Source organism: Ammospiza nelsoni, chromosome 11 (assembly GCF_027579445.1).
Source record: "Ammospiza nelsoni isolate bAmmNel1 chromosome 11, bAmmNel1.pri, whole genome shotgun sequence".
NCBI lineage: Eukaryota > Metazoa > Chordata > Aves > Passeriformes > Passerellidae > Ammospiza > Ammospiza nelsoni.
The window spans coordinates 16,719,958-16,744,903 of record NC_080643.1 but is presented as its reverse complement, the minus strand read 5'-3'; the positions used below and the strand labels follow the sequence as shown (position 1 = coordinate 16,744,903).

Below are 24,946 nucleotides of genomic sequence, written 5' to 3'. Positions count from 1 at the left end.
TAAATATTTAAATACTTTTAAGTTTTGATAGTTTAAGTATATTTTTCAAATAGACGATTCAACCTGATTGATAATTTTCTGAGCATGAAAGTGAGTGTTTGACTTAGAATCATTGAGGTTGGAAAAGACCTTTAAGATCAAGTCCAGCTGTTGAAGAAACTCATATGCATGAGTTTCTCACTATATGGCCTTAACTCCATGCTTCTCTTAGCTGTGGAGTGGAAGCACAGCCAGTAACACCAGAGCACAGAACTTGTCCCTCTTTGAGCTGTTGTCCCCTGATCCTCACTGTGTGGACTCTAGAAATCCTCTTCTGACTCCTTCATGATGCAAAGAAAAGGCTTTCATTTTAAAATTTCCATTTTTTTCCCAGTGATCCTATAAGCTGATCTGCAAAGGTGCCCTCTTCAGAGGAGTGAGGGAAGCTGGAGGTTGGCATTAGCCAGGAGGAGATGCATTAGGGCCTTGAGTGGCATGTGAAAGTCCACTTGGCTTCACTGGATCAAAGAAAACTTTCAGACAGGTTGAAATCTACTTAAATGGTGAAATGCAGCAGCTATTCATATCACCTGCTGCCCAGAGCTGGCCCTTGAGCACGTGAGGTGCTGAGCACATTGTGTGTTCTCCCCAGCTGTGGCACATCACTGTGATCTTCCCTGGAGCTGTAATTGGGAGCTTGCCTGTGCCCACCGTGCTGGTGCTCTCAGAGCAGGGCTGGGAGTGCTGACAAGCAAAGCAAATGCTGTGTTTAAAAGATAAGCACTTTGAGAGTCCTAACTTGGAGCTGAATTGGAGTTCAAAATTCAAGCATTAAAATGTAGAGAGCTGGCATAGTCTGAAAAGCAATTTCTGTGTGTATTTGCGAAAAGGATATCGGTGGGGGGAGGTGAGCTGTAGAAAGATACTGGGACTTGCTTAAAAAGGGGATGGCTGGTATCCAGGGAATTTAGAAACCGTAGGAAGAAAACTGGAGGTGTCTCAGCAGGCTAGCTGGGGTGTCTGTGGAAATAAGATACTTAAAGGATGCAGACTGGCACCTTCCGCTGAAGGACAAATGGCCTGGATAACCAGGCAGGAGGAGGCCTGAGGAGGGAGCAAGTAGATATGGAAGCTTGTGGGGCAGGGTGGATGGTCCCAGTGCTGGTTTTCAATAAAGGGACTTTGAAAAAGAAGTACCAGAAGGTATCTGGGTTAAAATAATCCTTATATAGCATCTTAATCTGTTACATTTAGCTACTGAATGTTTAGGACTCTCTCAGTTATCTTCCTAATGCCTAGTTCTGTGTTAGTGCCAGTTTTGTTTAACATGCCCACCAGTGGTGTGCCTGAAGCAGTGTTCTGTCAGCTCAGGATGGATGGTGACAGCTTTGGGCTCTCATTCTCAGGCCTCTCCTGACCCTGAAGACCAGGAGCCCTGAGCATGCCATGCTGGTTGGCCTTGGATCACTGTTGAAATAAATGCCTTACTGCTAAATGCTGCAAGGTGATGCCACGTGCTCTTCAGCTCTGTAGCATCTCTGATGCCCAAGAGCCAAGTGTCCTGCTCTTTGGGTGGCCACTAACACAGTGTTTATGTTGTCAGTTGTCATCTCAGTGTTAGCCTTGATAGAAATCTGTAATAATAGTGCACAGCAAAGTTGTTTGGATCCATTTGGCGATGTAACAATTCCTCAGGGATCCACCACTTTTCAAACCATCCTTTTCCCTTGTATATCTTGAATTTTCTGCCTTGGCTGTAAGCCACTCAGCAGTAGAGTGCTGGATGCACTGCTCGATCAGGCCAATAAAAAGCAATCCCTGAGCTGCAACTGGTTTGAGAGCTCGAGAAGGAGGCTGAGAGCCTTGGGGAAAATCCCACTTCATGAGGAATTTGCTTGTAGTTACTTTTGCTGTAGGAAATGCCAGATTGCTGCAGTACCCTGCAGCAGCCTGCATTGCTCGTTTCTTCAGCTCCATGTCACGTTCCGTTTTCTGACTGTTTAATTAGAGATGGGTTGTGGTTTGTGGGTTCACAGCTTTTCTCATCTGCTTTTTGTCAGAGGTAAGCACATGTACTGCCTGTTGCTCTGTGCAGTTGAGTCCCTTGTACAGCAGCTGCTGATGAGTTCAGGGATAAAAACTTCAGCATATGGAAAACAGGGGATGAGAAGCTGGTTTCTGTGGCTGAGATGATCTTCTGAAATATATCCAGCTGGTCTCTTACCCTTCCAGGTGTTTGCCCTCTGCTTCATCCCAGGAAGGTGCTGCCTCCTCAATTCCACGAGCAGCTGGGGGTAGTTAGGGAGACCTTTGGTGTTTGATCTCACCTGCCTGCCTGATTTGGAGGTGAATCCTGTCAGGGAGAGAACCCTGTGCTCTCCCTGCCAGCTCCCACTCAGCCTCTGCATGGTGCATGCCAGTGGAATAGGATGCCATTACATAACTTGTATTGTGTGGTGGTTGGGGGCTGTTAAATCTGCATTTCTAATCCATACTCAAATAGGAGCAGAACCTGAATGCATTCTGATTTGCAGTTCCAATTAGATAACGTGGCTTGTGCTGTCAGCCCCTTGTCTCCTGTGCTGTGCCACCCAGGGCATGTGGAGGCCAGGGCTGGAATGTACCCTGAGGATGGCAAGAGCTTTTTATTCAGAGAAGTGCTGCTGGGAGCAGGGGCGTGCACTGCATTCCCAGACTGCCTCCTGGGGTAGTGTCTGAGCATTCCCAAGGCAATAAACACTTGTCATTAATAATTTTAAATAATTTTTAAATGACGGATGTATACTGATTTTTGAATAACTATCCTAATTATAGTAAATATGCAGAAGAGGGCTGAATTAACATCATGTAAACAAGGTTAGTGCTGGTATTTTAATGTGTCTGCTTTACTGTGCTGCCCATAAGCATCCTTTTGTCCTAATCTTCGTATGCAACTTTTTATCTGTTTACAAATGGTATTTTCAGTTAATTTTTATCGTGTTGAGCCACATAACCAGTGTTCCAGCTTGGTTATTACTCAGCAAGAAGGATACCTGAACCTTTCAGTTCATGGTACAGATATTTTCCATTTAATCAGACCACAAACAATACTAGGAAATAATTAGCTGACGTGGTGTTTGGTTTGTGCATGAGCCAGCTGCTAAAGGTGGTCTGAAGAAGGGTTCACTTGTGGTGGAGGCACCTCCTGCACTGTCTTGGGGTTGTAGCCAAGAAGAAAAGTCTGGCTTTGTAATCTTTGTGGATTTGGGTGCTTGGTAGCTGAGCCTTGGTTCTGTTCCAGAATTGATGTGCACCACCCCAGGTGTGTTGTCTGTAAAGGTGGGACTGATAACTGCTGTTCCACTAAGTCAGGCACTTGTGGTCTTCCTTGTGACCAGGGATGGTGGCATCCTGGCTGGATGGCTGCTGCCATCCCTCTGGAGGAGCTGGAGCACGTTCCTCCACAGCAGTCCATGGTGGTGCTGCCTGCTGCATCCACATCTCCCTGTGGTGCCACAGTCCCACTTGTAGCTGCCCAGGCATGACCTGTGGGGTGAAATATTGGAACGCTGTCAGCTCATTGCTTGGAGGCTCCAAAGGGAAATTTTACTGAAGAATTCAGTGTTTGGATAGATTCAGTCAAAGGAGAAGCCTGGTTTTATTTGAGGGAGTGGCTGTGTTCTGAGAGCTCTCCTTCCACATTTCCACTTTTCTAGGTCACTCTTGGATGCTCTAATTTTTTTTTTTTAGAGAAACAGTTAGCAAAAGCTTTGACAGTGATGATTTGTATTCTGTCATCTCAGTCTTGAGAGCAAAGAGATACTTTTTTGGCAAGTTCTCCCCCTCCTCAACCCCCAGTCATCATCATTAAAAGGCTGTCAACAAGCATGAAAAAGCCCAGCGTGCTAACTGTAAATGCTAATTGACAGACAGGCAGCTGAAGCAGTGGCTTGTGCCGTGCCTGACCTGCAGCAGGCTGTCTCCTGGCCCTGGCAGTATCTCCATGGGTTCTCTAGGAAGCAGGATCAGAGTGCTCAGGTACTTGCAGAGCCAGGCTGGGCTCTGTGCAGAGGAGTGCTGTTACACACCGGGTAAACTAGAGGTGAACTAAACCCAACTTCAAAAGTGAGCGTGATATGTCCTAGGGTGTGGTCTGGCTTTTTTCTCACAGGTAGGCCTACATTCCTGGTATTCTTTAATGCTACTTTTGGGAACAAAAAGCATGGAAACTGCTTTAGTGAAACTAGCTTTGTTGCTGAAGCCCTGTGCCCTGCTGACACAGTCTCCAAAGTGCTTTCAGAAGGATTGCATCACCTGTGGATATCATGGCTAAGGGATTTTCTCTTTTTTCTTTCCCTCTGTAAAAGCAACATGTTCCTGTGGGGTTTGTCCCTGCTCAGTGAAGCACTTTGAGACATGGCTGCACTCTGTGTGCTCTCTGCAAACAGGCTTTATGGTTTCCTGGCACAGCTCTCTAGGACCATCTCATGGCAGGGTTGCTCCATGGATCAGTCTGCTGACAGGACTATTTACATACTTGGCCATAGGGCAGATTTTTTAGTAGCTGAACTGGCTGAGACTGAATTGTATCCCTTGGATTAGAATTCACTGTTGCATCTCCAATGATCTCTAAGCAAAAAATCCATGTATAACTATGTTTGAAAGGTTTCAAACAGTAGCACAAAGCATTGCTCCCAGCAGTGAAGTCCTGATGCTCTGTTTTGATGAATTTGGCAGTTCAGAAAACAGTAGAATCTGTTCATGCCCTTGGAAATGTGGGCATTTCCATGGCTGAGAGCTTGCTGTCCTGGTGCTGCAAAGCTGTGCTGCCTTTTAAACCCTCCACTGGTGAGTCAACTCTGTGTTTACTGCTAGTTATGAGGGGGAGGTTCCTGACTGGGAAGACCAGAGAGACATTTCTGTTTCACTCTGACTTAGAAAAAGCCAAGCTGCTCCAAAGTACAGGGTATTAAAAATACAGAGGAATTAACAGACATAGTGCAGGTTGGTGAAAAAGTCCAAGATAAAGTGCCTGAATTTGGAAGAAATATGGTGCCAGACACAATATGCGGCATACTTTAAGCTTACCCTTCTTTCCCCTCCCCATCACTATTCCCTGAAATTTTCAGAAAATCTTTGTCATTTCACCAAGATTTGCTCAATTGAAATCTGCTCAATTGGACTGAAATTTAGAGTAGTATCCAAAAATTTTTGCACAGTAAAAGATCTAGATGAAGAGGAGTTAAGCAGAGACAGGCACTAGATAAAATAAAGGTTCTGAAAATATTTGTGATGGAATCTAGTAACAAAATGGGAGAATGAGGAATTCAAAGCCACTGAATCCTGACAATGTGTGTCCTAAGCGAAAGACTCATTTTGGAGAGTTAAATGATGATTGCAACCTTGAAAATTACTTTATCAAGAAGAAATCAGTAAGAGAGAGCTTGCTGAAAAAGTGAGCAGGCAATCAGCAGGGTGTTAGGGAAATCAGGGAGTAATTATGCAAGAGACACTTTCTGCAGCCTCCCAAAATGGAATTTGCGGAAGGGACCAGCACCACCAGCACAACATGCACTTAAATACCATTTTCCATAAAACCAAAAATAATCTTAAGGCTTTCTGGCAAGGTTTGTCCTCAGTGGCTGGGAGAAGGATGAAGCTCTGTGATGGATTGCCCCTGCCAGAGGAGATGTGCTCTAATCGAGTTTTTGGTTTCCTGAGCTCCTAGGCAGGGCTGCAGCTGCCTGGTGAGAGGCTGCTGTTCCCCAGGACTTCCCTGGGCTCATGAGGATGTGCACCCTGCCTTCTCCTCCTGCCTCTGCTCAGTGTGCCCTGAGGCACCCATGGGCATTTCTAGCCTGCTCCTGGCACTGCCCATCTCTTGAGTGTGTGCTGGGATGTGGTGGGTACCCTGCTTGGGAGAGGGAGCACGTCTGTCTCAGGGGCCAACAGTTCCATTGGGACAGCCTTGATAGCCACTTCCCTTTCTCATTTGTGTTTCCTGACATGCCTTAAAGAGGGTGCAAAGCCTCTTATAAACAGGTGAAGTGAGCAATGCTCCCTGCTGTGAATAGGCCCTGAGCAGGTTCTCCAAAGATGCAGCAGGGTGCTCTGAGTGCACACACCAGACTTCGGCAAGGTATGGGAATGGCTCAGCTTTCTGTCAGGCAAAGGCAGATCCATGTTGGAAAGCAGCTGGGTGGCAGAAAGGAACCCCTCAAAGTGTTCAACATAGGCCTGGTAGGAAAGGATGGCTTTGGTTCATAAAAGGCAGGAGGTGAAGAGGGGAGGTGGTGGAACCCTGCCGTGTTCTTTCGTAGGAGTTAAAGGATTGTTGTACTGCCACTCAGTGATTCCCTTCTATGAACTCCTCACTCCCACTTTGCATATTCCCCAGCATCTCCCTCACGTTCTGCAGAGCAGTTTATGCATGGGTGTATCATGACTTCTGAATAATAACTCTGGGAACTTGTTTTTTCATGCTCATGGTTTGCACTGGGGGTTTTTGCATGGTGAGGCTCCTGGGTCAGAGTACCTGGGAAGCTTCTGACTCAGCAGAGGTCCCCAAAACAGGCTGGGACTGTTTACAGCTCCCTGGCATCTGTCTGTGTGTCAGGCAGCTGCTCTCCTGGGACTTGGGAGACCTGGGTCTGGGTCTCTGTTGATGCTGAGTCTCAAATTGTGGTACTGGGAAGTCCAGGCTGCGTGGTCTGGCGGTGCCTCCAGTGACAGGAGATGTCTCCTGGCTGTGTGCATCTGTGACTTGGCCTGCCTGCATCCTGCGTGCCCAGGCATGTCCTGTTGTCCCTGGCAGATGGGAGCCACCAGCAATCATTGCTGCTCTAGGCAGGAGCCAGGGAACCTGTACCTCTGACCCATTCTATCTGTATTTCAGCAGAGCTTGTGGGTGTGTTGGCACATCTCCAAAGCACCACTTGAGGATCTGGAAGCAGTGTATCTGTGGGCAGTGGAGGCCCTTAGGTGCTGCTGCTCAGGTGCTCGAGGCCAGCCTCAGCAGGGAAGGGCTGGCTGCAGGGCACTGGCTCTGCTGACTGAGGGCCAGCAGCACATTTCTGGTGTATTTCTCTGAAGAAAAGCCATGGGTTCATGACTGGCATGAAGACTAACCCAAGTATGAAAATTCTCTCACCTGAGAGGATTTTTCCACACATTCCTCCTCGAGTAGCTGCCTTGAGGCCAACCTGGTGGCTGGCATGAGGGAGTCTGTCCAGCTGCCCCTTGCCAGCACCTGGACTAAAGCAGCTTACAGCAGTTTCCCACTCTAGTTCCTTGTCTCTGCTCTTCTTGGGAGGTGGCAAGGCCTCTCCTGCCTGCCTCCTCTGGAGCTAGCTACCACAGCCTTGTAGCTCCATGCTAGAGCAGGGCACAGGCTGTTTCCCTCCCACTTCATGGCAAAGCTCCAGCTAACTGAACTGGGAGACTTTCTCCCCCTTTCACCCTGTTTCACTTGCAAAGCCTTTAGGAACCAGAGCTTTCACCCCTTTCTTTGCCTCTGAGTAACCTGTGTGTGCTGGGCACGTTGGTCATTGACCCCCTTGTCTCAACAGGGAACTCTTACCATCGGTGGCAAGGAAGTGACCCTTGAATACACTCCCTGCCCAGAGTTCTGGCGCTGCAAACGTGTAAGTATGTGCTCAGAGCTGCCTTCTGCTTCCCCTGCTGGCACTCCTGGCAGTGGCAGCTCAGAGGAGTTTGGATATTTGCTCGGTGGCCAAAGTCCCTCAGAGTAATTAATACCTGCCCTGAAGCTGTTGCCCTTTCTAAACTGTGTTTTTTGCCTACCTTGTTTTAGGTCTCACCTCTGCATGCATATGGGTGTGGTACAGGTAGCCAGATTTAGATTTTTTATGCACAGAGCAGCTTTGTCCCCATGCAGTAGTTCCTTTTTAAAATGCAGAGAAAATAGCGTGTGGATCCTTTCTCCTTAAAAACCACAATGAGACAGTGATTCTGCCAACCAGAATGGAACAGGCTTTGCTCTGGTTCATGTGTGTAACCACCCCTCTGCCTCACACAGGAACCTGTGGTCTAGCTGTGGCTGTGGTAAGTGCAGCAGGGAAGGAAGCAGGGAAATGGATCCAAGTCTAGGCAGCATGAGCCAAGTCTAGTTCATGCTGGAACTGGTCCATTTTTGGGAAGGCACCATTGCCCAAGGGTCAGTTTATTCCTATGCCCTTCCCAAGGTTCTCCCAGTACAGGAACTTGTGGCTGCAGCAGGCTGGAGGTGATTGCAGGAGAAAGGACAGGATTATTGCCTGCATTCCCACTGACTACAGGCTGAGAGTTTGCAGCAGGACTTGAATGGGTTGGTTCTAGATAGAGTCCCACCTTGTCCACTGGGTCACTCTGGGCTACAGAGACCCTCATCCAGCTGAATGGATGCACTCAGCTGCAAGCAGAGCTGTTGCTCTGTGCCTCAGCTCTGCTTGCAGTGCTCTGGAGGTGGAGACACAAGTTTCAAGCAGTGGTTTCAAACAGCTCTCAGTGCACTGAGGTGGCTGCACTGTATGTCCCCACTGTTGCTGTGTGTAGCCATGGCCTGAAGGAGCTTTTTTCTGCCCCAGAGCATCCACAAGGCTTCAGTCATAGGAAGAAATTGCTATGAAACAGTAGCAATACATTTGAGGAAGTCAGGGGTGCTGTGTTTGGTGAGAGCTGTGAAAATGGGGCAATTGGCTCTCCCCACAGGGGCTCCAGGTGGGATAACCATCCAAGCCTGTACAGCTCTGCCTCTTGGTTAGCAGACACCTCATTATGAACTCTCCAAATTACATCAGTGTCTACAGCTCAGATAAAGACTTCAGCACTGCTTGAGGGGTGAATTCAGGTTAGAGAATGCCAAGGTAACTTTGGACCCTTTGAATCAACATTGTGCCTAGCAGGGAGCTTTTGATCCAGCATCACTTGGGAGGAGGAAGAGTTCCATCTCAAGGACTAGTGAATAAATGTGTGCTCCATAGTTGTGTGAAAGCCCTGTTCCCAAGGCAAACCCAGCTGTGAGTCATATGAGCATGTACCCACAATTCCAGCAAAGGCCCCTGCTGCCATTCCCCATCACTGTAACTTTTCATGGCTGTTACTTTCTGAAAGCACGCTGCAGAGTCTGGAATTCTGGAGCAGGTTGTACCCACTGCCTTCAAAACACGACTTCCTCATGCTGTCCATCTTCCATTGCAGTGTAAGGTGTGTACTGTGGGCTACAGATCTTCCTGTTCCTATTGCAAGCTCCCAAGAGATGGTGAGTATATCTGCTCCCCTGAGCCTGGTCAGTTAAAAGTTTCATCTAACCTGACAAGTAAGTTTCTCTTCTGGTTTCCCATGGCATCCCTGTTGGTGGACTAGCTGAGCACTGTGTGGGAGGATTGTTAGTTTTGCTTCATTTAGACCCTTTTTGCCTGTCCACACCAAAGATGTTACATGCAATGGGTTGCTGTCAGGTTCTCTGCTGCTGTGAGGCTTGGTGGAGGGGTGTTTTACTGCCCACAGCCTTTCCCTCCTACTGTCTGGTATTGTCCTTTGATCCAGGGAGTTATAGTTGTGTCCTCTGGCACTGTGAGCTGGTACTGCTCTCTGTAGGTGAGATGGCTTCCCCTCAACCCACCTTCCTTGGGAGATGCAGATGGTTTTAGTGTTACTCAGAGATTCAGATTTGCCTCACTTTTGGGACTTGCAGATTAGGATCACAGAATCATGGAGCCATTAAGTTTGGAAAGACCTCTGGAATCAAGTCCAACCATTAACCCATCATTGCCAAGTCCTCCACTAACCCATGTCTCTAAGCACCACACCTACACATTTTTTGAACACCTCCAGAGATGGTAATTCTACCACTTCCCAGGGTAACCTGTTCCAGTGCTTGGACCACCCTTTTGGTCTAGAAATTTTCCCTGATATCTAATCTAAACCTCTCCCAGGGCAACTTGAGACTCTTTCCATTTGTCCTATCACTTGTTCTTGGGAGAGGAGATAAGAGGTGAATCCAGGATTGGAGCTGCTGAGCTCACCTTGCTCTCTGTAAAAAATGTGTGATAGGAGTTCTCCAGGAGCTTCTCCTCACCCCACCCAACACCTCTGATTTCTGGGGTGGGAGGGCACAAGAGCCAAAACACACTTCTGTGAGGACCTGATTTCTTTGGGATGATGGCTGTGCCCACCTTCTCCATCCCTGGGTGCAGTGCCAGGGGCTGCAGTGCCACGAGTGAGTCTTCCACCCTCCTCTGGCACTGCCTGCCATTACAGCCACTGTGTAAGCCTTGACTCTTATCCTTGAGCAGACTTCCATGAATTGCACTCCTGTCTCAGGTAGAAGGATAGTACATCCATTGCTGATGCACAGATCTCTGTTTACTGAAGCCCTGTCCCTGTGGTTGTGTTTTCCATGCTCTGTGGCTCCTCCATCAGTGTTGAGAAGGCAAAATTCACACAGCTGGTCCACCGTAGCTGTGGGTTGTAATGAAACTGCCCAGGAGCAAATTAAACAGAGCCTTTTACCTGCTGTGAGGACAGATTGTGGTGAATGCTTCCTACTGGCCTGCTTTTCTTGGGAAAGGGTGCAATAAAATAACCTCTCTATGACTGGGTGAAACAAAGCAAGTCTCAAGAATTTGCAGTGGTTACTGCAGCTTTGTATGAGTTCTGGCATGCTTTGTGACTGATGGGTGTGAAGTGGACTGAAGTGTGCCTCTCTTACAGGGAGCAGAGCAGGCCCAGAGTCCAGAGGTGGTGCTGAGGGAGAGGACACATCGGCTGAGCAAGAATTCAGTAAGAGTTGCCCTTCCCATCTCTAGGGTTCTGCTCATGTCTGTGTGATTTGCACAGGCAGTTTTCACAGCTGCAGGTGCAAACTGGTTTCATGTGCAAATTTTCCATGAGGTTCTGTAGCCAAAATTCTGCACTCTACAAACTGCAGACAAATGAGTACAAGCCTGTCCAAGGTGAGCTGTGCTGGCAGCCAAGCAAGGCACTGTGCAGCTTTCCCAACAGTTGTGTGTTCTGCCATGCCGCCCACTGCCCAAACAGAAGGAGAGCAGGGACTGACTCTCAGGGACATTAAAGAGGGAAGCTTCACTGTGCCATGTCTTGCACCCTCATTTGCTTCTCTTTGTGGGAAGAGGCTTCAGCAGCAGGTGCTGGGCTGGTGGTATCCGCCTTTGCAGCCTCACAGATCTGGCTTCCCTTTCCAGCAGCGTTGGAAGCTCAGGTAGAGATCTCTTTTGCAGTGAAGCCAGGCTATCCAGGGGCCTTCAAGTGCAGAAACTAGTTGGGATTATGTTCTCTGAATGGTATAGACTAGGGGGGCAGGGTGTTCCCATATTGTTTCTGCCTCAGCTGTGGTCAGTAGGCACCTGATAAAATCTGTGACTGTTTTATGGATGTGTTTCACTCAGTGGTCTCAGGGGGTTCTGAACCCAGTTTTCCTCTAGCATATAAACAGGGTGACAGTTGCTAGTTGATATTGCTTGGTTGTGGATGATCAGGAGTACATCATGGATAGTAAGGATATCACTGCCATCAGGGTTGTCCTGGATGTAGAAGGAATGTCTAAATCCATCCTGGATTCTCGTTTGTTCAGGCAAGAGCCAATACTAAAAGGAGGCCAAAAGCCTCTTGTCTCTGACTAGAAAAGTCCTATAAAGCAGCCCAACACAAAACAAGGCAATGGAAGAGTGCTGGCACTTGAACAAGCCTTGTGTCTGCCAAATGTTAAAACAGTGGGTATGCAACAGGCAGTACAGCTTGGCTTTTTATAAGGAGCACTGCTGCAAGGGCCAGAAAGTAGGATAAAAAAAATACCTGCTGAAACATTCTTATGTGAAACCAGTTCATTTCTCCTCTTTAATAGCAGAGACAGAGCTTGAAACACCTGAGCAAGAATTGTCAGGTCAACCAGGATCTCCAAAGCAGCCTCTCCAGCCCTCAGTTCCTGCTCCACAGCAGGAATGTCAGCCTCAGGAACAGGAGCCAAGGAAGAGAGATGAAGGGAGAGAGCGTCGGCCCTCACAGGAGAAGAGAAGGGACATGGACCGGCACCAGGAGCCGCCCTCTCAGAGGGAAACAGAGGAAGCCACGCCACCAGATGGTGGAGGAAGCAGAAGTGAGTGACTCAAAGACCAGTTTTGGATTCCTCTTGCTTGCACTCCATGAGGTTGTCTGCAGAAAGGGCAGCATTTCACTAAAACTTCTGTAGGCTCTTTCTATGTTGTGCAAATCTGTGGCAGAGAGTAATGGAGGGCTGTCCAGCTCCAAAGGTGCTGACAAATTGCCTTTAGGAAAATTCGTTCAGGCTGAGCTGGCTTAGGGTGGTACAGTTAACTTAGCACAGCTTCAAAAGCCTTTTGGGCCAGCAGTTACCCTGGGCTGAGCTCTTGAGAAGGGGCCACTTTCTCCTCTTTTCTGGGAAGGAAAGGTTAGCAATTGGAGAAGGTAACTGGAGCATCTTGCAAAGTGGACAGAAAAAAACAATGGCTTTGAGACTCAACTGCAAGGAGCTGTGCTCTTGCTTTGAGTGGTTTAGTCACAGTAAATTTGGTTCTAAACTATCTTTTTTCCCCTAATTTTCTCCCTGGGCTGCTCCCTGGCTGTCTCTCAGCCATCATGCTGAAGCGCATCACTCGGTTCACGCCCCCCGAGCTGATCGTGGGGCTCCTGGCCCCCTACGTGCGGCTCTCCACGTCCAGCGTGCGCATCATGAAGAACAAGGCCGGGCGCATGGGGCAGACCTACGGCTTCATTGAGCTGGAATCTCATGCTGTAAGTACCTTCCTGCTTTCACCTGTTCCCTCTGTTGGCATCTGGTATCTGTAGAGGTAAGGAAACCACAGAAATGCAAGAGAGCTCTGTACTTGTGAGGCTGCTGTGCTGGAGTGAGTCCTTTCTTCTGCTTGTCTGACCAGGTACAAGAATTTGACAGACTGAGGTCTGTCAAAGGACACTTTGGAAAGGAGAAGCATTCCTGACATTATGGGCCTACTACTCTTAAGGCCTTTGGCTTTTCCTGTAGAAGTAAAAAAGGGGCTTTTCCTCCCTTTTCTTCTCAGCTGGTCCAGCTGTTGTTCTCTGGCTTTAGGAGTCAAAGATTGATTGTTGTCACAATCTGTGACACTGATTAAGTTTCTCACCTCAGTATGTTTCTTTTAAGACACTCTAAACTTGAACACTTCTTGCATAGCTATTTGGTTTGCAGAGAACTTGAATCCAATTTGTTTGTAGAAGGCAAGAATCTCAATTAACAGACCCTTCCATGTTGGAGGGTTCATATTTTCTCTGTCTGGGTGGCTCCCAGACTCCACAGCTGTTCTTTGATGTTGGTCCAGAGACTGTTTACCAAAACACTTCGGGACAGCAGCAGCCACAGTGCTGCACTGCCTGGCAGCCCTAGGAGAATGCTGTCCCCAGCTGGCTGCTGTAAGTGGTCATAGGACAAGCAGAGAACCTCACATTGCATTTATCCCTTTTGTCACATCCTAAATACCCTTCACTGACACTTAGACTAATATTTACTGTTGTGTTTCTTGTCCTGCTGAGCACAAAACATTCCTTTCTGGCAGACTGGATGTGTAAAATGTGCTGTTTCCTTCTCATGGAAAGGGACATTCTTTTTCCTTTTTCAGGAGGCGCTGAGGTTGCTGAAGATACTGCAGAACCTGGATCCCCCCATCTGCATTGATGGGCGTACGTTGGAAGTGAATCTTGCTACAGGGAGGAGAAGGTACTGATAGATGAGGCAGTGGAGTTGTCCTCTATGTGCTGTACAGTGAGGCTGGAACTCTGCTGTCAGAGCAGGTGCTTAAAGTTTGGCATGGGAATTAGCACAGATGTTCCTACAACCAAAAAATATGTTGGAGAAGTGAAGCTTGAAAAGCTTCAGTGATTGAGCAGAATGGGATTAGTGATCATAATGCATCTTGTTGTCCAGCCATCAAATCCTGTTCTGCAGGAATTAGTGGGTTCAGCTTTTTAAAAAACATGTGGAGAGATTCATCTTTGCAGACACAGCAGAGTGGAGTCATATTTCTTGTGGAGACAGTGGTTTGCCAAGTCTGTCTCCTGGGATGGACACAGTCCAACATGTGGCCAGAAAAGATGGTCTTTCTGCCTTTATTGGTCCTGCTGATCATTTTGAATATAGTGAGGTTAGTGTAAAACCAAATTGCCATTAACTTGCAACCTTTATCTCAACAGGAATGACTATGGGGAGCACGGTGACAATTCCTACTATGGCCCGGTAGGTCTGCACAGCTTCCCTGCAGGTTGCTTAAAGGGAGGGAGCACTGGGGGAAGATGGGCTTGGCTCTGTTAGGCTTTTTCTCTTTGGGCTGCTGAAATACTGCAGAACATGTTTCAGCATGTTTGAAGATGGGGTGATAATGCTCAAATGTGCACACTGCTGCTCTGCCCCTCACACTGATTATCACTGTATAGAAGTGCAAGTCAGTGCTGCTGGAGGAAGTTCTGGGCTGGGTTACTTGATGCCACACTTTAAAGAGTGATTTCACTGATGACTGATCTCTTTAGTGTTTGTTACTAGACTACAGGACTCTTCCCATATCCTGGATGGGGTGATGGCCTCCATACAGATTGCTATGACCATCTTGAGCAGAGATCTCGTGCTTTGTGACAGTGTCCGTGTCAGGCACTGCTGACATCTACAGACACTGCTCTGTAGGTGAAAAACTGTCTGCTTGTGCTCTGTTTAGGATGGATAAATGAGCCCTTCTCCTGAACTTTGGGCCTTTTAGAGGGAGGAGAAGCAATCTGATGTTTGTTAAAGTCTCTGATCTGTTTGTGTTGTTCACTTACTCCAGGGCAGAAGGGGCATGAGAGACAGGAGGGGTGGCGAATCACAGAGACGCACCAGAGCACAGTGTAAGTTAAACTCTGCTTCACTCCTACTGTGGAGACTTTTCTTCCTTAAAAGGGCACTGACATGTAGAAATCAGCCCAAAAATATTTTTAAAGGCTAAGAGTAGGTTTGTTTGCTACACCCACTTGTGAGTTCCTTTGCCAACTTTGTTTAGTCACATTTTCCTATCTGATGATGTGTTTCTCTCTATTCTCACTGTGCGAAACTACATGCAGATAAAGGAAACTTGCTGCCTATTTTTCCTTGTTGTGGAAAACTGATGGGATAAAATCAGCCTGGCAGTTACTAGAGAAGACAGAAGAAAATTCATTTGATGCAGCAATGCCAGGAGCTGGAGGAGCACTCCTGATTGTTTTAGTGATTTATATATAGCATTTCTGAGGTCTGTCAAAGGACACTTTGGAAATGAGAAGCATTCCTGACATTATGGGCCTACTACCCTTAAGGCCTTTGGCTTTTCCTGTAGAAATAGTTCACTCCCCTTTCTTCTTGGGAGCTTTCATGCACCAGTGGGGTGGAAGGGATGTGGGGTGTGTCATCACTTTAAACAGGATTGAGAGAGAACAGCTTTTCCTTGTTCACAGGAGTGGGTGGATGTAGATACTCATTACCCCATTCTTAGGGAAATTACTGAATTTCATGACCAAGTGTTGTGGTCTTGTGATCTCAGCACAGCTCCTGTAAATTTGTTTTGATATGGAAGTTTTCCCAGAGTCCTAACCAGAATTATGAAAACTTATCACCCCCCTTATTCCTTAAAGAAAAGATTATGTAGGTCAAGGGATCTGAAGATACTCATACCTCTCTTGCCAGGAGAAAAAAAGAATTCTTCCCCATTATTGATCCTTTCACCAGTGTAATGTTTGTGCTTTTGTCTTTGTAAAAGGTAAGTTCTGCTTTTGGAAGCCTGTGGTGCTAACTCCTGTCTCTCTTTTCAGCACCATCAGATGTGTCCACATACATTTATGATCCTGACACTGGGAATTACTATGATCCCATAGCTGGGACATACTATGACCCCAGAACTCAGGTGAGTCTGTGGGAGGGAAGCTTTACATGCAATATGTTCTTACAAACTGCTCTTTTCTGGAGGAATTTTGCAGCCACATCCTGAAGACAAGCCAGTGTAGGGCAGTACAGAGGCAGCTTTGTGTTTTTCACTCTGTCTCCTGACCTGTGTGAAAGGGATGCATGTTGCAAAATATCAACTTAATGAGAGCCTAGGAACCCATTAGCTGTGTGTTGATCCAGCTGTAGCCGCCTCTGGCCTCTGAAGCTCTGACTTTGGAGAGTTTTTAGTCTGCTTTTCCTTGAGCAGACTTACAGGCAGAGCATCACAGCTGAATTTTGCTGTAGACATGTGATATGTGACTGTCTGTAAGAAAGAATGGACAGCAGAGCTCTGTTTTCATCTGTGGTGTCTTTGCTTCTCAACCCTGGCCAGCAGTAGCTGTAAGGATGCAAAAAAAGAACGATCATCAGAGATTTTCTGGGAATATAATCTTGTTTTCATGATCCTGGGGATGTCCATGCCGTGGGAGAGCAGGGCAGTGCTATGGTACCTGGCCGTGCTCAGCTTTTCCCCCAGCAAAGTTCTGAAGCCTTTGCCCTCTGCAGTCCCTTCCTACTGTGCTGGTCTCCCCAGCTCAGCGAGGACAAGAAGCCCAGTAAGAAACCTGCAGGGGCTGGGCTAAGCCTGCTCCAAATGCCTCTTTCAGAGGGAAGTCACAATAGACCGGGAGCCCTCCCCACCCCCGACGGAGAGCAGGAGGCGGCGGCACGGGAGCCAGGAGTGGACAAGTGACAGGAAGGAGCCACACTGCAGGGACAACAGGGACAAAAAGGACAAAGGGAAAAGTACTTCTGCTAAGGTAACTCGCTCCAGGCATGACCTGACACCAGGAAGCTGAGGAAAGAGGTTAGAAAGAGAGTAATTAGAGGATTCCAAAAGGAAGGGACAGTGAGAGAAGACAGTGGGGTCAGCAGCTGGAAAGGAACATAGTGATTGTCCAGCCAGGGAGTAAGTTCTGGAACTTTTTCTCTCCTTGAATTAAATCCAGGGCTTCTCATCCCTTCCTTGTGATGAAGGATTCAGACACATCCAGGTAACTGAGACATGTTTCACTCATGCTGCTGAAAGCACCCAACTGTTGTAATAGACAACAAAATACTGACAGAGACCTTTAAACACACCCAGTCAGATGATGATGGATACTCAGCTCTCCCCTAACTGCAGTTCCTGCCCCTTTCCAGTCCCAGGACAGTGCCCTTCACTGCTGTTCCCAGTCAGCAAATGCCAGTGTGGGAGCTGCTGGTTGGGAGCAGCTGCCCAAAGTGATGTTTGAGCAGAACCCAGGGCTGTGATATTGACAGGACCTGAGGAATGCCAGGAGAGTTGCTGGAAGTGATTTAGCCACCAGTGCAGAAACTTTGTGTTCTTCCTTGCTTCTTGGTCTGAATGTGCTCAGTGGCATGACCAGCACTGGGCACCTGGGTTGTAGCTCTCCCTGATGCTGGTGACAAGCCAGCCAAGGAGTCACGAGGTATGGTGGCTTTCAGGGACACTGACCTAGGAGAAGCATGGTCCTGTCTGAATGGAGGGTAAAAGTATCTCCAGCAGAAATCATTTTTCCCACTTGCCTGTTTTCCATGGATGCTCAGGAGTGGCTTCCTGGCTGCACTGTGCTCTCTGACACCTGTGTTATCTCTGGCCTAATGCCCAGTCTTGGATTTTTCAGAATGAGGCTGGAGAGGAGAGATTCTTTACAGAGGATGTCTTCAAAAAGCCGTTGCCTCCCTCTGTGAAGAAGGAGGAGAGCACAGGCCTGGTAAGGTGTTAACACTTGTCTTCCCTGGTCAAGTATGAGTAACTCATGAGCCACTAAATTGGAGCCTGTCCAGGGCTCCAGCCCAATTCTCTGTAAAATGTGTGAAAGTGAAGCTTCATCCCAGCCTACTGTTTGTGCTGCTGAGCACACAGCTGAGCATCACAGGCTCACCCTGTGCAGTGCTGGCTGCAGTCTCTGGTGCCCTCTGTCCAGGATAAAGAGGATCCTGGAAACCCCACCATGTTGGCTGAGCCTGGCCATATGTTGTGCCACAGTCACAGCAGAGAAAATTGGTGTTGTCTGGCAGTGGGGTAGGCTTTGCACGTGGTTTTCATGTCCTTTGTGCACACACAGAGCTGCTCAAATGTGACCTGGCCCTGCCCCAGCTCCCTCACTGCTATGAGGCACAACTGAGATCACTGTCAGCATCACAGTGTAGCAGAGAATGAGAGTGGGGTGGGCTGGGACAGCATGGTGAGCTGCTGCAGCTGTCTCTGAAATCATGAGTATAGCTCCAGGGGAGCTCTGGATTCCCCAGAATGGGAATCTCTCCCACTAGAACCACAACTCATTTCTGCCAACCACCTGGTTTCTCTGGGGGCCTGTTTGAATGAGTGCTTACATGTTGTGTGCTCTGAGTCCATGCTATGGCAGTCTCAAGACCTGTTCTTGACTGTTTCAGACTGAGACTGGAGAGGAGAAGTTCTCTGCAGAAGATGTCTTTAAAAAGCCTTTACCTCCTTCTGTGAAAAAGGAAGAGAGTGCAGCCCCAGTAAGTATCTCCACAGGATTGTGTTTTGACCTGTGTGAGCCTGGATACAGTTCTAGGGAGGATCAGCACAGCCTGGCTGCAACTGTGAGTGCCAGAGGTGCCAGAGATGTTTCTCATGTCTCTCATGCCAGAGGAGGGAGTGCTGGGGATTGAAGGCAGTTTGTTTTTATAAGTCTGACTTTGTTTGTGGGTTTCTAGCATGGGCACATTTCTTACCTGCATTCAAGCAGGATCTCACTCAGCCAGTCCTAAGGCAGAAAACTCTTCCAGCCACCTCCAGGCTAAGGAAGGCCAAATCTCACTGATCTCCATTTCTAGAGGAAGTGAGTGACAGCAGCTTGCTGCCAAACAGCCACTGCCTCGCCTGGCTTCTTGCGCTCTCAGGTGTGTGGCAAGTTGGAAAAGCCTGGCACCAAAGCAAGGCCTGTCTAGAGAGCAGAAGGGCTTCCACCCTGTGGTGAGACGGGAAAGAAGCCAGCCAGCTCCTCCCTGTTCCCTGCCTGTGCTGCTGGGAACAGAGACAGGAGTCACGGGGAGATGGGCTGGGGAAGCAAAGCCCCGCTGGCCTGGTAGGCTTGATGCTACAAATTGTCACACTTTTCTCCACTTCCCTCAGCCCAAGGTGGTGAACCCTCTGATAGGACTGCTGGGAGAGTATGGAGGAGACAGTGACAATGAGGAGGAAGAGGAGGAGCAGTCCCAGGCTCAGTGGCTGCCGCCTCCCGCGCACCCGCCGGCACCGCGCGAGGAGCAGGCGCGGAAGGCCAAGGCCAGCGACGACAAACTGACTGACTGGAACAAGCTGGCCTGCCTGCTGTGCAGGAGGCAGTTTCCCAACAAGGAGGTGCTCATCAAGCACCAGCAGCTTTCCAACCTGCACAAGGTATGGGGAAGCTGGGGGTTGCCGTTGGCTCAGTGGCTTTGTGAGCTGCAAGGAAAATGCAGTGGTTGGGTGGGAAGAGCTGTGCTGAAATCGACACAGCAGCAGGCAAAGTTCCCCCAAAGCTCTGTTCAAAGCATTGTGTGAACTGCTTGTTCCTGCCATGGGAGTGCTGTAACATCAAGGTGTGACTTTGTAAGCTGTAGTGAGATAGCTGAGCCTTGGGGAGAGTGGTGTGCTGGCACACACAAGTGTGAGAGCAGTAGGAACTTGGCACGTGCACCCCCATGTTCTGATGTTCTGTGCTGCCTTTGAGCTCTTGCTTTTGGGAAAGCCAAGCTGCATATGGGTTAAAATAGGACTGGTTGCCTTCCTTACTGCTCCAGGCCTCTGTGGGGGAGCAGGTGGTCTGGGCTGCAAGAGAGGCTGCTGTGCCTGGTACAGTGCAGGTACAAGAGCATGCTGCTTTACCTGTGCTCCTTATGGGTGGAGCAGATGACCCTGACAGCTTGTGTTCTCTGCTTGATGCTGCCTTCTGTCTTCCTCCTTCCAGCAAAACCTGGAGATTCACATGAAGATTAAACGATCCGAGCAGGAACTGGCATATTTGGAGAAGAGAGAGCGTGAGGTGCGTCGGTGGTGGTGGGCACGCAGCTGCTTGTGCTTCTGCACTGGGAGGTGGTGGTGCCAGGAGGACCCTCCACTTATGTTCCAGGTGTCAGCAGGCATCCACACAGGCACCAGGCATCAGATGCCTCCCAAAAGTGAACTGAGGGCTCATTCTGCACAGGGACCTGTAGGTAGTTCTGTGACTTCTAAGAGCAGATCTCGCTCCTCACAGAAGGGTCTGAGTGTGGTTTTGTTGTCCTGCAAGCCAGCACTGAGCTCTGGACTAAGTGGGACACAGATTTCCATCTAAAACTAATGAGGTGTATGGACTGCTGCTGCCTGGCCAGGGACAGGAGAGCTGTACCTGTCCAATGTTTGGAAGGTCAGAGCTGCTCCTGGTGCAGTAGCTGCAAGGCTGCAGCAGCCCTGGGTCAGCCCAACAGATGGCATCTGAACAGAGCAAATGAATGTGGGATGTGAGCATTCAGTGTTTGTGAGTCCCCAGGACAGCCTTCCCGCCAGCTGAGCATGAGATGAGACCTGGGTGCAGAACAGTCTCCTGCAGTGTTGGATCCTTCATAGCTCCTGTATTTACTTTACCCTTTCTGTTGTGAAGGGGAGGCATAAAGACAAAGGAAATGACCGGAGAGAGAAATTCCAGCAGATGGATTCACCAGAGAGGAAACGACTCAGATATGAGCAGGACTCAGAGAGGTAAGGGCTGTTCTGGGTGCATCTCTTTGGGGGTGCTGAGGCTGGGATGGGGTGTGTGCTGCTGGCAGACCAAGGCTGGGAATTGTCCAGTGGGGTAGGTCTGTAAAGTAACAGCCAGACAGGCTGAGACAGAGCTCCTCAAAGTGAGAGCCTGTTGTGCTGCAGGACACAGGGTGGGGCTGGGGTGGAAACAATGGTTTGGGGCAGGGCAGAGAAAAGCTGCCTGGTGCTGGAGGGGTGAGATGTGGGTCTGAGTGGGTCTGGCTGGACACAGAGAATAGAACACAGCCTGTTCCCATCCACCTCGTCCTTACTGCCCTCCTGTCCTGGCATGTAGCCATTGAAAGAAAGAGCAAAGCTGTGTTTCATCTGTTCCCTGACTCAGAGGAACGCTGGGAGCTGTTTCCATCTCACTGGGAGTAGGTGGAGGAAGAGAGTGCGTGCTGTGTGAAGTTCCCGACAGGCCTGCCTGCTGTGAGCTCGCGTGTTCAGTGGGCTGGGGAGCAGCCAGCCATGTGTTGAGCATGGTACTGGTTATGTGCCTGTGTCTTCTGGCACGGCACCTCAGAAGGAGACCTGTCCTCTGTGTCTTGCAGTTTAAACATCCACATCTTCTCTTCCCTCTGTTTTCCTGGAATAGCTGTGGATAAACTAAAACAGTTTGTGCGCAGTGTCACCAGCAGCCGGAAAGTAGAAATTGTCTGGAGGAAGAGTCTTTTGTGCTGAGAGGTTTTCAGAACTGTGGCTTTTGGATAATGGTCTTGGATGAATAATGAGGTGGGAGAAAGTGTCCGAATCAACACTGCATCTGTTGAGCTCCATGACCACAGCACTGGGAAAAGGAAAAGCTCTAACAGAGCAGCAGGGATTGGACTTTGCTTTCATGCTATTGCTAAGACTTCAATTAAGAAATACAAGCACAGAAGGCTCCTGGGTTGCTTACACTGTAAATATTTTGAAGCCTGAGCTCATTTCCTGTGCCCTGGTGTATTTCCCCCTGAGGTGGGACAAGAAATTGTGCACTCAGAGGTGTGTGAGCCCTGCACACAGAATATGCCCTGATGGTTTCCTTAGGCGGTGTGCTTCTGGCAAGAAACTTGGATATCCCTCATGAGAGACTGAAATGTCAATGAAGGTTCTATTAGCAAAGCTAAATATCCCTGGTGTGTGTTTGAAGCATTGCAAGACTGGACAATTGCTTCTGGTTCTTTTGCAGTGACTGTGACCCAAGGCTTGACAGTAACAACAAAGGGAACCGAATGGTGCAGTCTCCAGGGTGGAAGAAGGGCTTTGGCCACAACCAGCAGGGCACAGCATCACCAGTGGAGGTGAGTCTTCCCTGCCTTTCAGAGCACATCACTGTCCTGCAGCCCATAATGTTTCCCAGGACAGCTGGAGGGAGTTCAAGTCAGGCTGCATGCAAATCTCAGCACCTGCTTGATGGAATAATATGTGTGCACCGATGAACTTTGCAGGCTGGGAGGGGCTGCAAGTATGTTGGCTGTAGAACAAGGTTAGAATTTGTACGGATCTGGAGGTGTTGAAAATAGAGTAACAGTGAGCAGGAAGGGTGTGAGCATCTCATTAGTACCTGCTCAAGGCCAGGCTGGGGTTTGAACTGGTCACCAGCTCAGTTCTCTGCAGCGATGTGAGCTGGGGAAAAAGGTGAACTTCCCCTGGGGAGTTGTGAGCATAGCCAAGCCACAGGGCCCAAGATGCTCTGTGTCTGCACTGCTTAGCACTTGTGAGGCTCTTGCAGACTCTGGACATCAGAAGATAATACCAAGATATAGCACCTGACAAGGAGCAGAGGCCCATGGGCAAAGGATGTCAGGGACAGGCAGGGTCAGGTAGATCCTGCCTAGTGTGACAGGCTGGTCTCTCAGTGGACCTTTATTTGCTGCAGAGGGTTTGTCAGCGACACAGCCTGGGGCAGGGTCTGCTCTGCCTTGCCCAGGGCCACACGAGCAATGCTGTGTTCTGGTGGCAGGTCTGTGGCTGGCCAGGTGCTGTGGTGTCCACAGCTCTCTGCTGAGGGACAGGCAGCTTGGAGCAGGGTTCACAGGGTGATGTTCAGCCTGAAGTCAAGTAGATCATTAAAGCAAATATTTGCGGCTTTGTGACGCATGTTTGCTTAAGCCCATATACATGAGGCAAGAGTCCCTCTTCAGTGCAGACAGCAGGAACTGGTCCGAGCTGCTGCTCAGTCCTCGTGGTGAGGTCCCTGTGCCCAGAGCCAGCTCCAGCGCCACACTCTGGCAGGTCTGAGCTCCCATCAGGGCTCCCCCTCTGGACGGGGAGCTGATGGCAGAGCACAGCCCTCCTACAGTTCATAGAAAGGCCAGAAGAAATGTGCTTGCCTTTCACTCCCAAGTCATGCTGGGCAAAGCCATGTGACCATGCCAGCCCCACTCAACTCTGATCTCTTGGCCCAGCTGGTGAGATCCCTGGTATTCAGGTAGGTTGGACTGAAAAGCCAGAGCAAATTCCAGCCTCAGGCCTGCTCTCCTGGGCTAACTCCAGGCAAGTATTGCTGAATAATGCAGCTGCTGGCTGCAGAAGCCAGTCCTTCAAAACTGGTTGAAATTCCGAGTGAGGTACCAGTGCCCATGGGAGCTCTGTTAGAGAGAACAGCTGAGCTTGTGCCAATGCAGGCAAACTGCAAACAGCTCCCCAGGAGCCCAGAGCTTTCCTTTGCTCGTGTTCAATCCTGGCTTGCCCGTGGCTGCCGGCACTGCCCACCCTTGGCTGCCCACCTTGGCTGCCCACTCCTCTGTCTGCTCTTCCATGGCTGATCCCTGGGGTTTGATTCCCCCTGGGCATTTGCTGGCTGCCTTTGTTGCCCACAAAGCTCTGTAGTTTTTCCCAAAGAGCTTTAGGAGGAACACAGAGCGTTTGCTCTTCCTCCACTCGTGGATCCACACGGGAGCACTCAGCACTCCTGGAGCAGCCCAGGGAAGCTTTTTATTTATGGGAGGAGGAATCACTGACAGAAGCTGTGTCTGTTTGCAGGCAGAAAACAGGAGGAAGGGCCCTGGGCTGGGGGCCCCAGGGAAGCCCCCCAAGAGGCAGTCCAACGAGACGTACCGCGACGCCGTCCGGAGGGTCATGTTCGCCCGCTATAAGGAACTGGAGTGAACAGTGGAGCAACCCCAGATCTGTCTCTCTCCATCTCCATCTCTTTCTGTGTCATGTTCTTTTGAAGGTTTGGTCTTCTTCTTCTTTTTTTTTTTTTTTTTTTTTGGTTGTTTTTTGAATTGTTACAGGTTTTGCTGCTAGAATTTTTTTAATAAAACTGAAAATTTGTCAGTGCTTGTCTTGTGGCTGAAGTGGTGTGTTTTAAAAGCATGGTGCTTTGAAAGGTTACCATTGTGTTTTGCTCTCTGCTGATGAGGTCACTGGGAGTTGCTGCTGCGTCAGTAGGACTGGAACAGGTTTGGTAGCTTGGAGACCCTACCAGTGGTGCCACTGTCCTGCAGTGTTCCCTGTTATCTCAGGGACAGATACCCCTGGTGCCATGTACTGCTGGGTCAGGGTGGGAGCTGGGAGCAGGAGATGGCCCAAAGCCTGGGAAGAATTCAGGAGCAGGAATGATCTCTGTGGGATTCATCCTGGCAACTGATGAGGTCAGTGGGGTTCAATTACTAGCAAGAGCTTAATGGCTGAAGGTCACTTCATTAGTGCTGGGTGTTGTCTGGGCATTCCATGTGGGGTGGGCTGGATCTGGTGGCACTGTTGTGTGGGGACCCTCGTGGGGATATCACCATGCTGGCCCAGGGGTTCAGGGGAACAGAGGAAAAGCCAGGGAAGTGCTGCTGGCCTGCCATGGGGAGGTGTGGAGTCAGGAATTTGTAGCAGGAGCAGTTTGACCAAAGCACAGGAAAGTTTGAGTGTGTGAGCAGAGCAGGGACAGGGGTGAGTATGGCCTGCAGGGATGAGGATGATGCCAGTGGCTGTGGCTGGTGGGAGCAGATCTCATGCCCACCACCACCTTCCTGTGCACATGGCAGAGAGCAGGGCCTGACACTGCTTTCAAATACTCCAAAGAAGGGAAAGCAAGAGATGTGGAAGCTGAAGACAGCAGGTTTTGGAGGTGAAGAGCCACCTGCAAGAGCTGACAACTTCCAAAGGCAGCAGAAGACCTGTCCAAGTTGTGTTTCCTTGTCTCTGGCACAGGCAGTGCCAGAGGACTGTGGTGGACTCATTTGCAGTATTGTGGCCCCTGGTGCTGCACCCAGGGCTGGTGGAGGTGTGCATGGTGCTGGTGAGTACATGGGGGGTGAGGGCCTTCAGTCCTCCTG

General features: G+C 49.3%; 1 protein-coding gene across 3 annotated transcripts in view; it reads left to right on the top strand.

The window, feature by feature from the left end:
- Positions 1-23,886, top strand: part of RBM6 (RNA binding motif protein 6) — a 58,825-nt gene extending 34,939 nt beyond the window's left edge. The window contains exons 7-23 of one of the 3 annotated variants that reach the window (XM_059480237.1): positions 7,527-7,601; positions 9,157-9,217; positions 10,672-10,740; positions 11,822-12,073; positions 12,569-12,729; positions 13,590-13,687; positions 14,161-14,203; positions 14,784-14,844; positions 15,781-15,872; positions 16,561-16,713; positions 17,581-17,670; positions 18,353-18,442; positions 19,059-19,325; positions 19,876-19,950; positions 20,548-20,645; positions 21,862-21,973; positions 23,658-23,886. In XM_059480237.1, the coding sequence (XP_059336220.1) occupies positions 7,527-7,601; positions 9,157-9,217; positions 10,672-10,740; positions 11,822-12,073; positions 12,569-12,729; positions 13,590-13,687; positions 14,161-14,203; positions 14,784-14,844; positions 15,781-15,872; positions 16,561-16,713; positions 17,581-17,670; positions 18,353-18,442; positions 19,059-19,325; positions 19,876-19,950; positions 20,548-20,645; positions 21,862-21,973; positions 23,658-23,783 (1,923 nt within the window). In that variant the 3' untranslated portion in view covers positions 23,784-23,886. Of the gene's footprint in view, positions 1-7,526; positions 7,602-9,156; positions 9,218-10,671; positions 10,741-11,821; positions 12,074-12,568; positions 12,730-13,589; positions 13,688-14,160; positions 14,204-14,783; positions 14,845-15,780; positions 15,873-16,560; positions 16,714-17,580; positions 17,671-18,352; positions 18,443-19,058; positions 19,326-19,875; positions 19,951-20,547; positions 20,646-21,285; positions 21,778-21,861; positions 21,974-23,657 lie in introns of those variants that run through there. The other 2 variants (XM_059480238.1, XM_059480239.1) reach the window with 2 other exon arrangements.
- Positions 23,887-24,946: the final 1,060 nt, after the last annotated feature.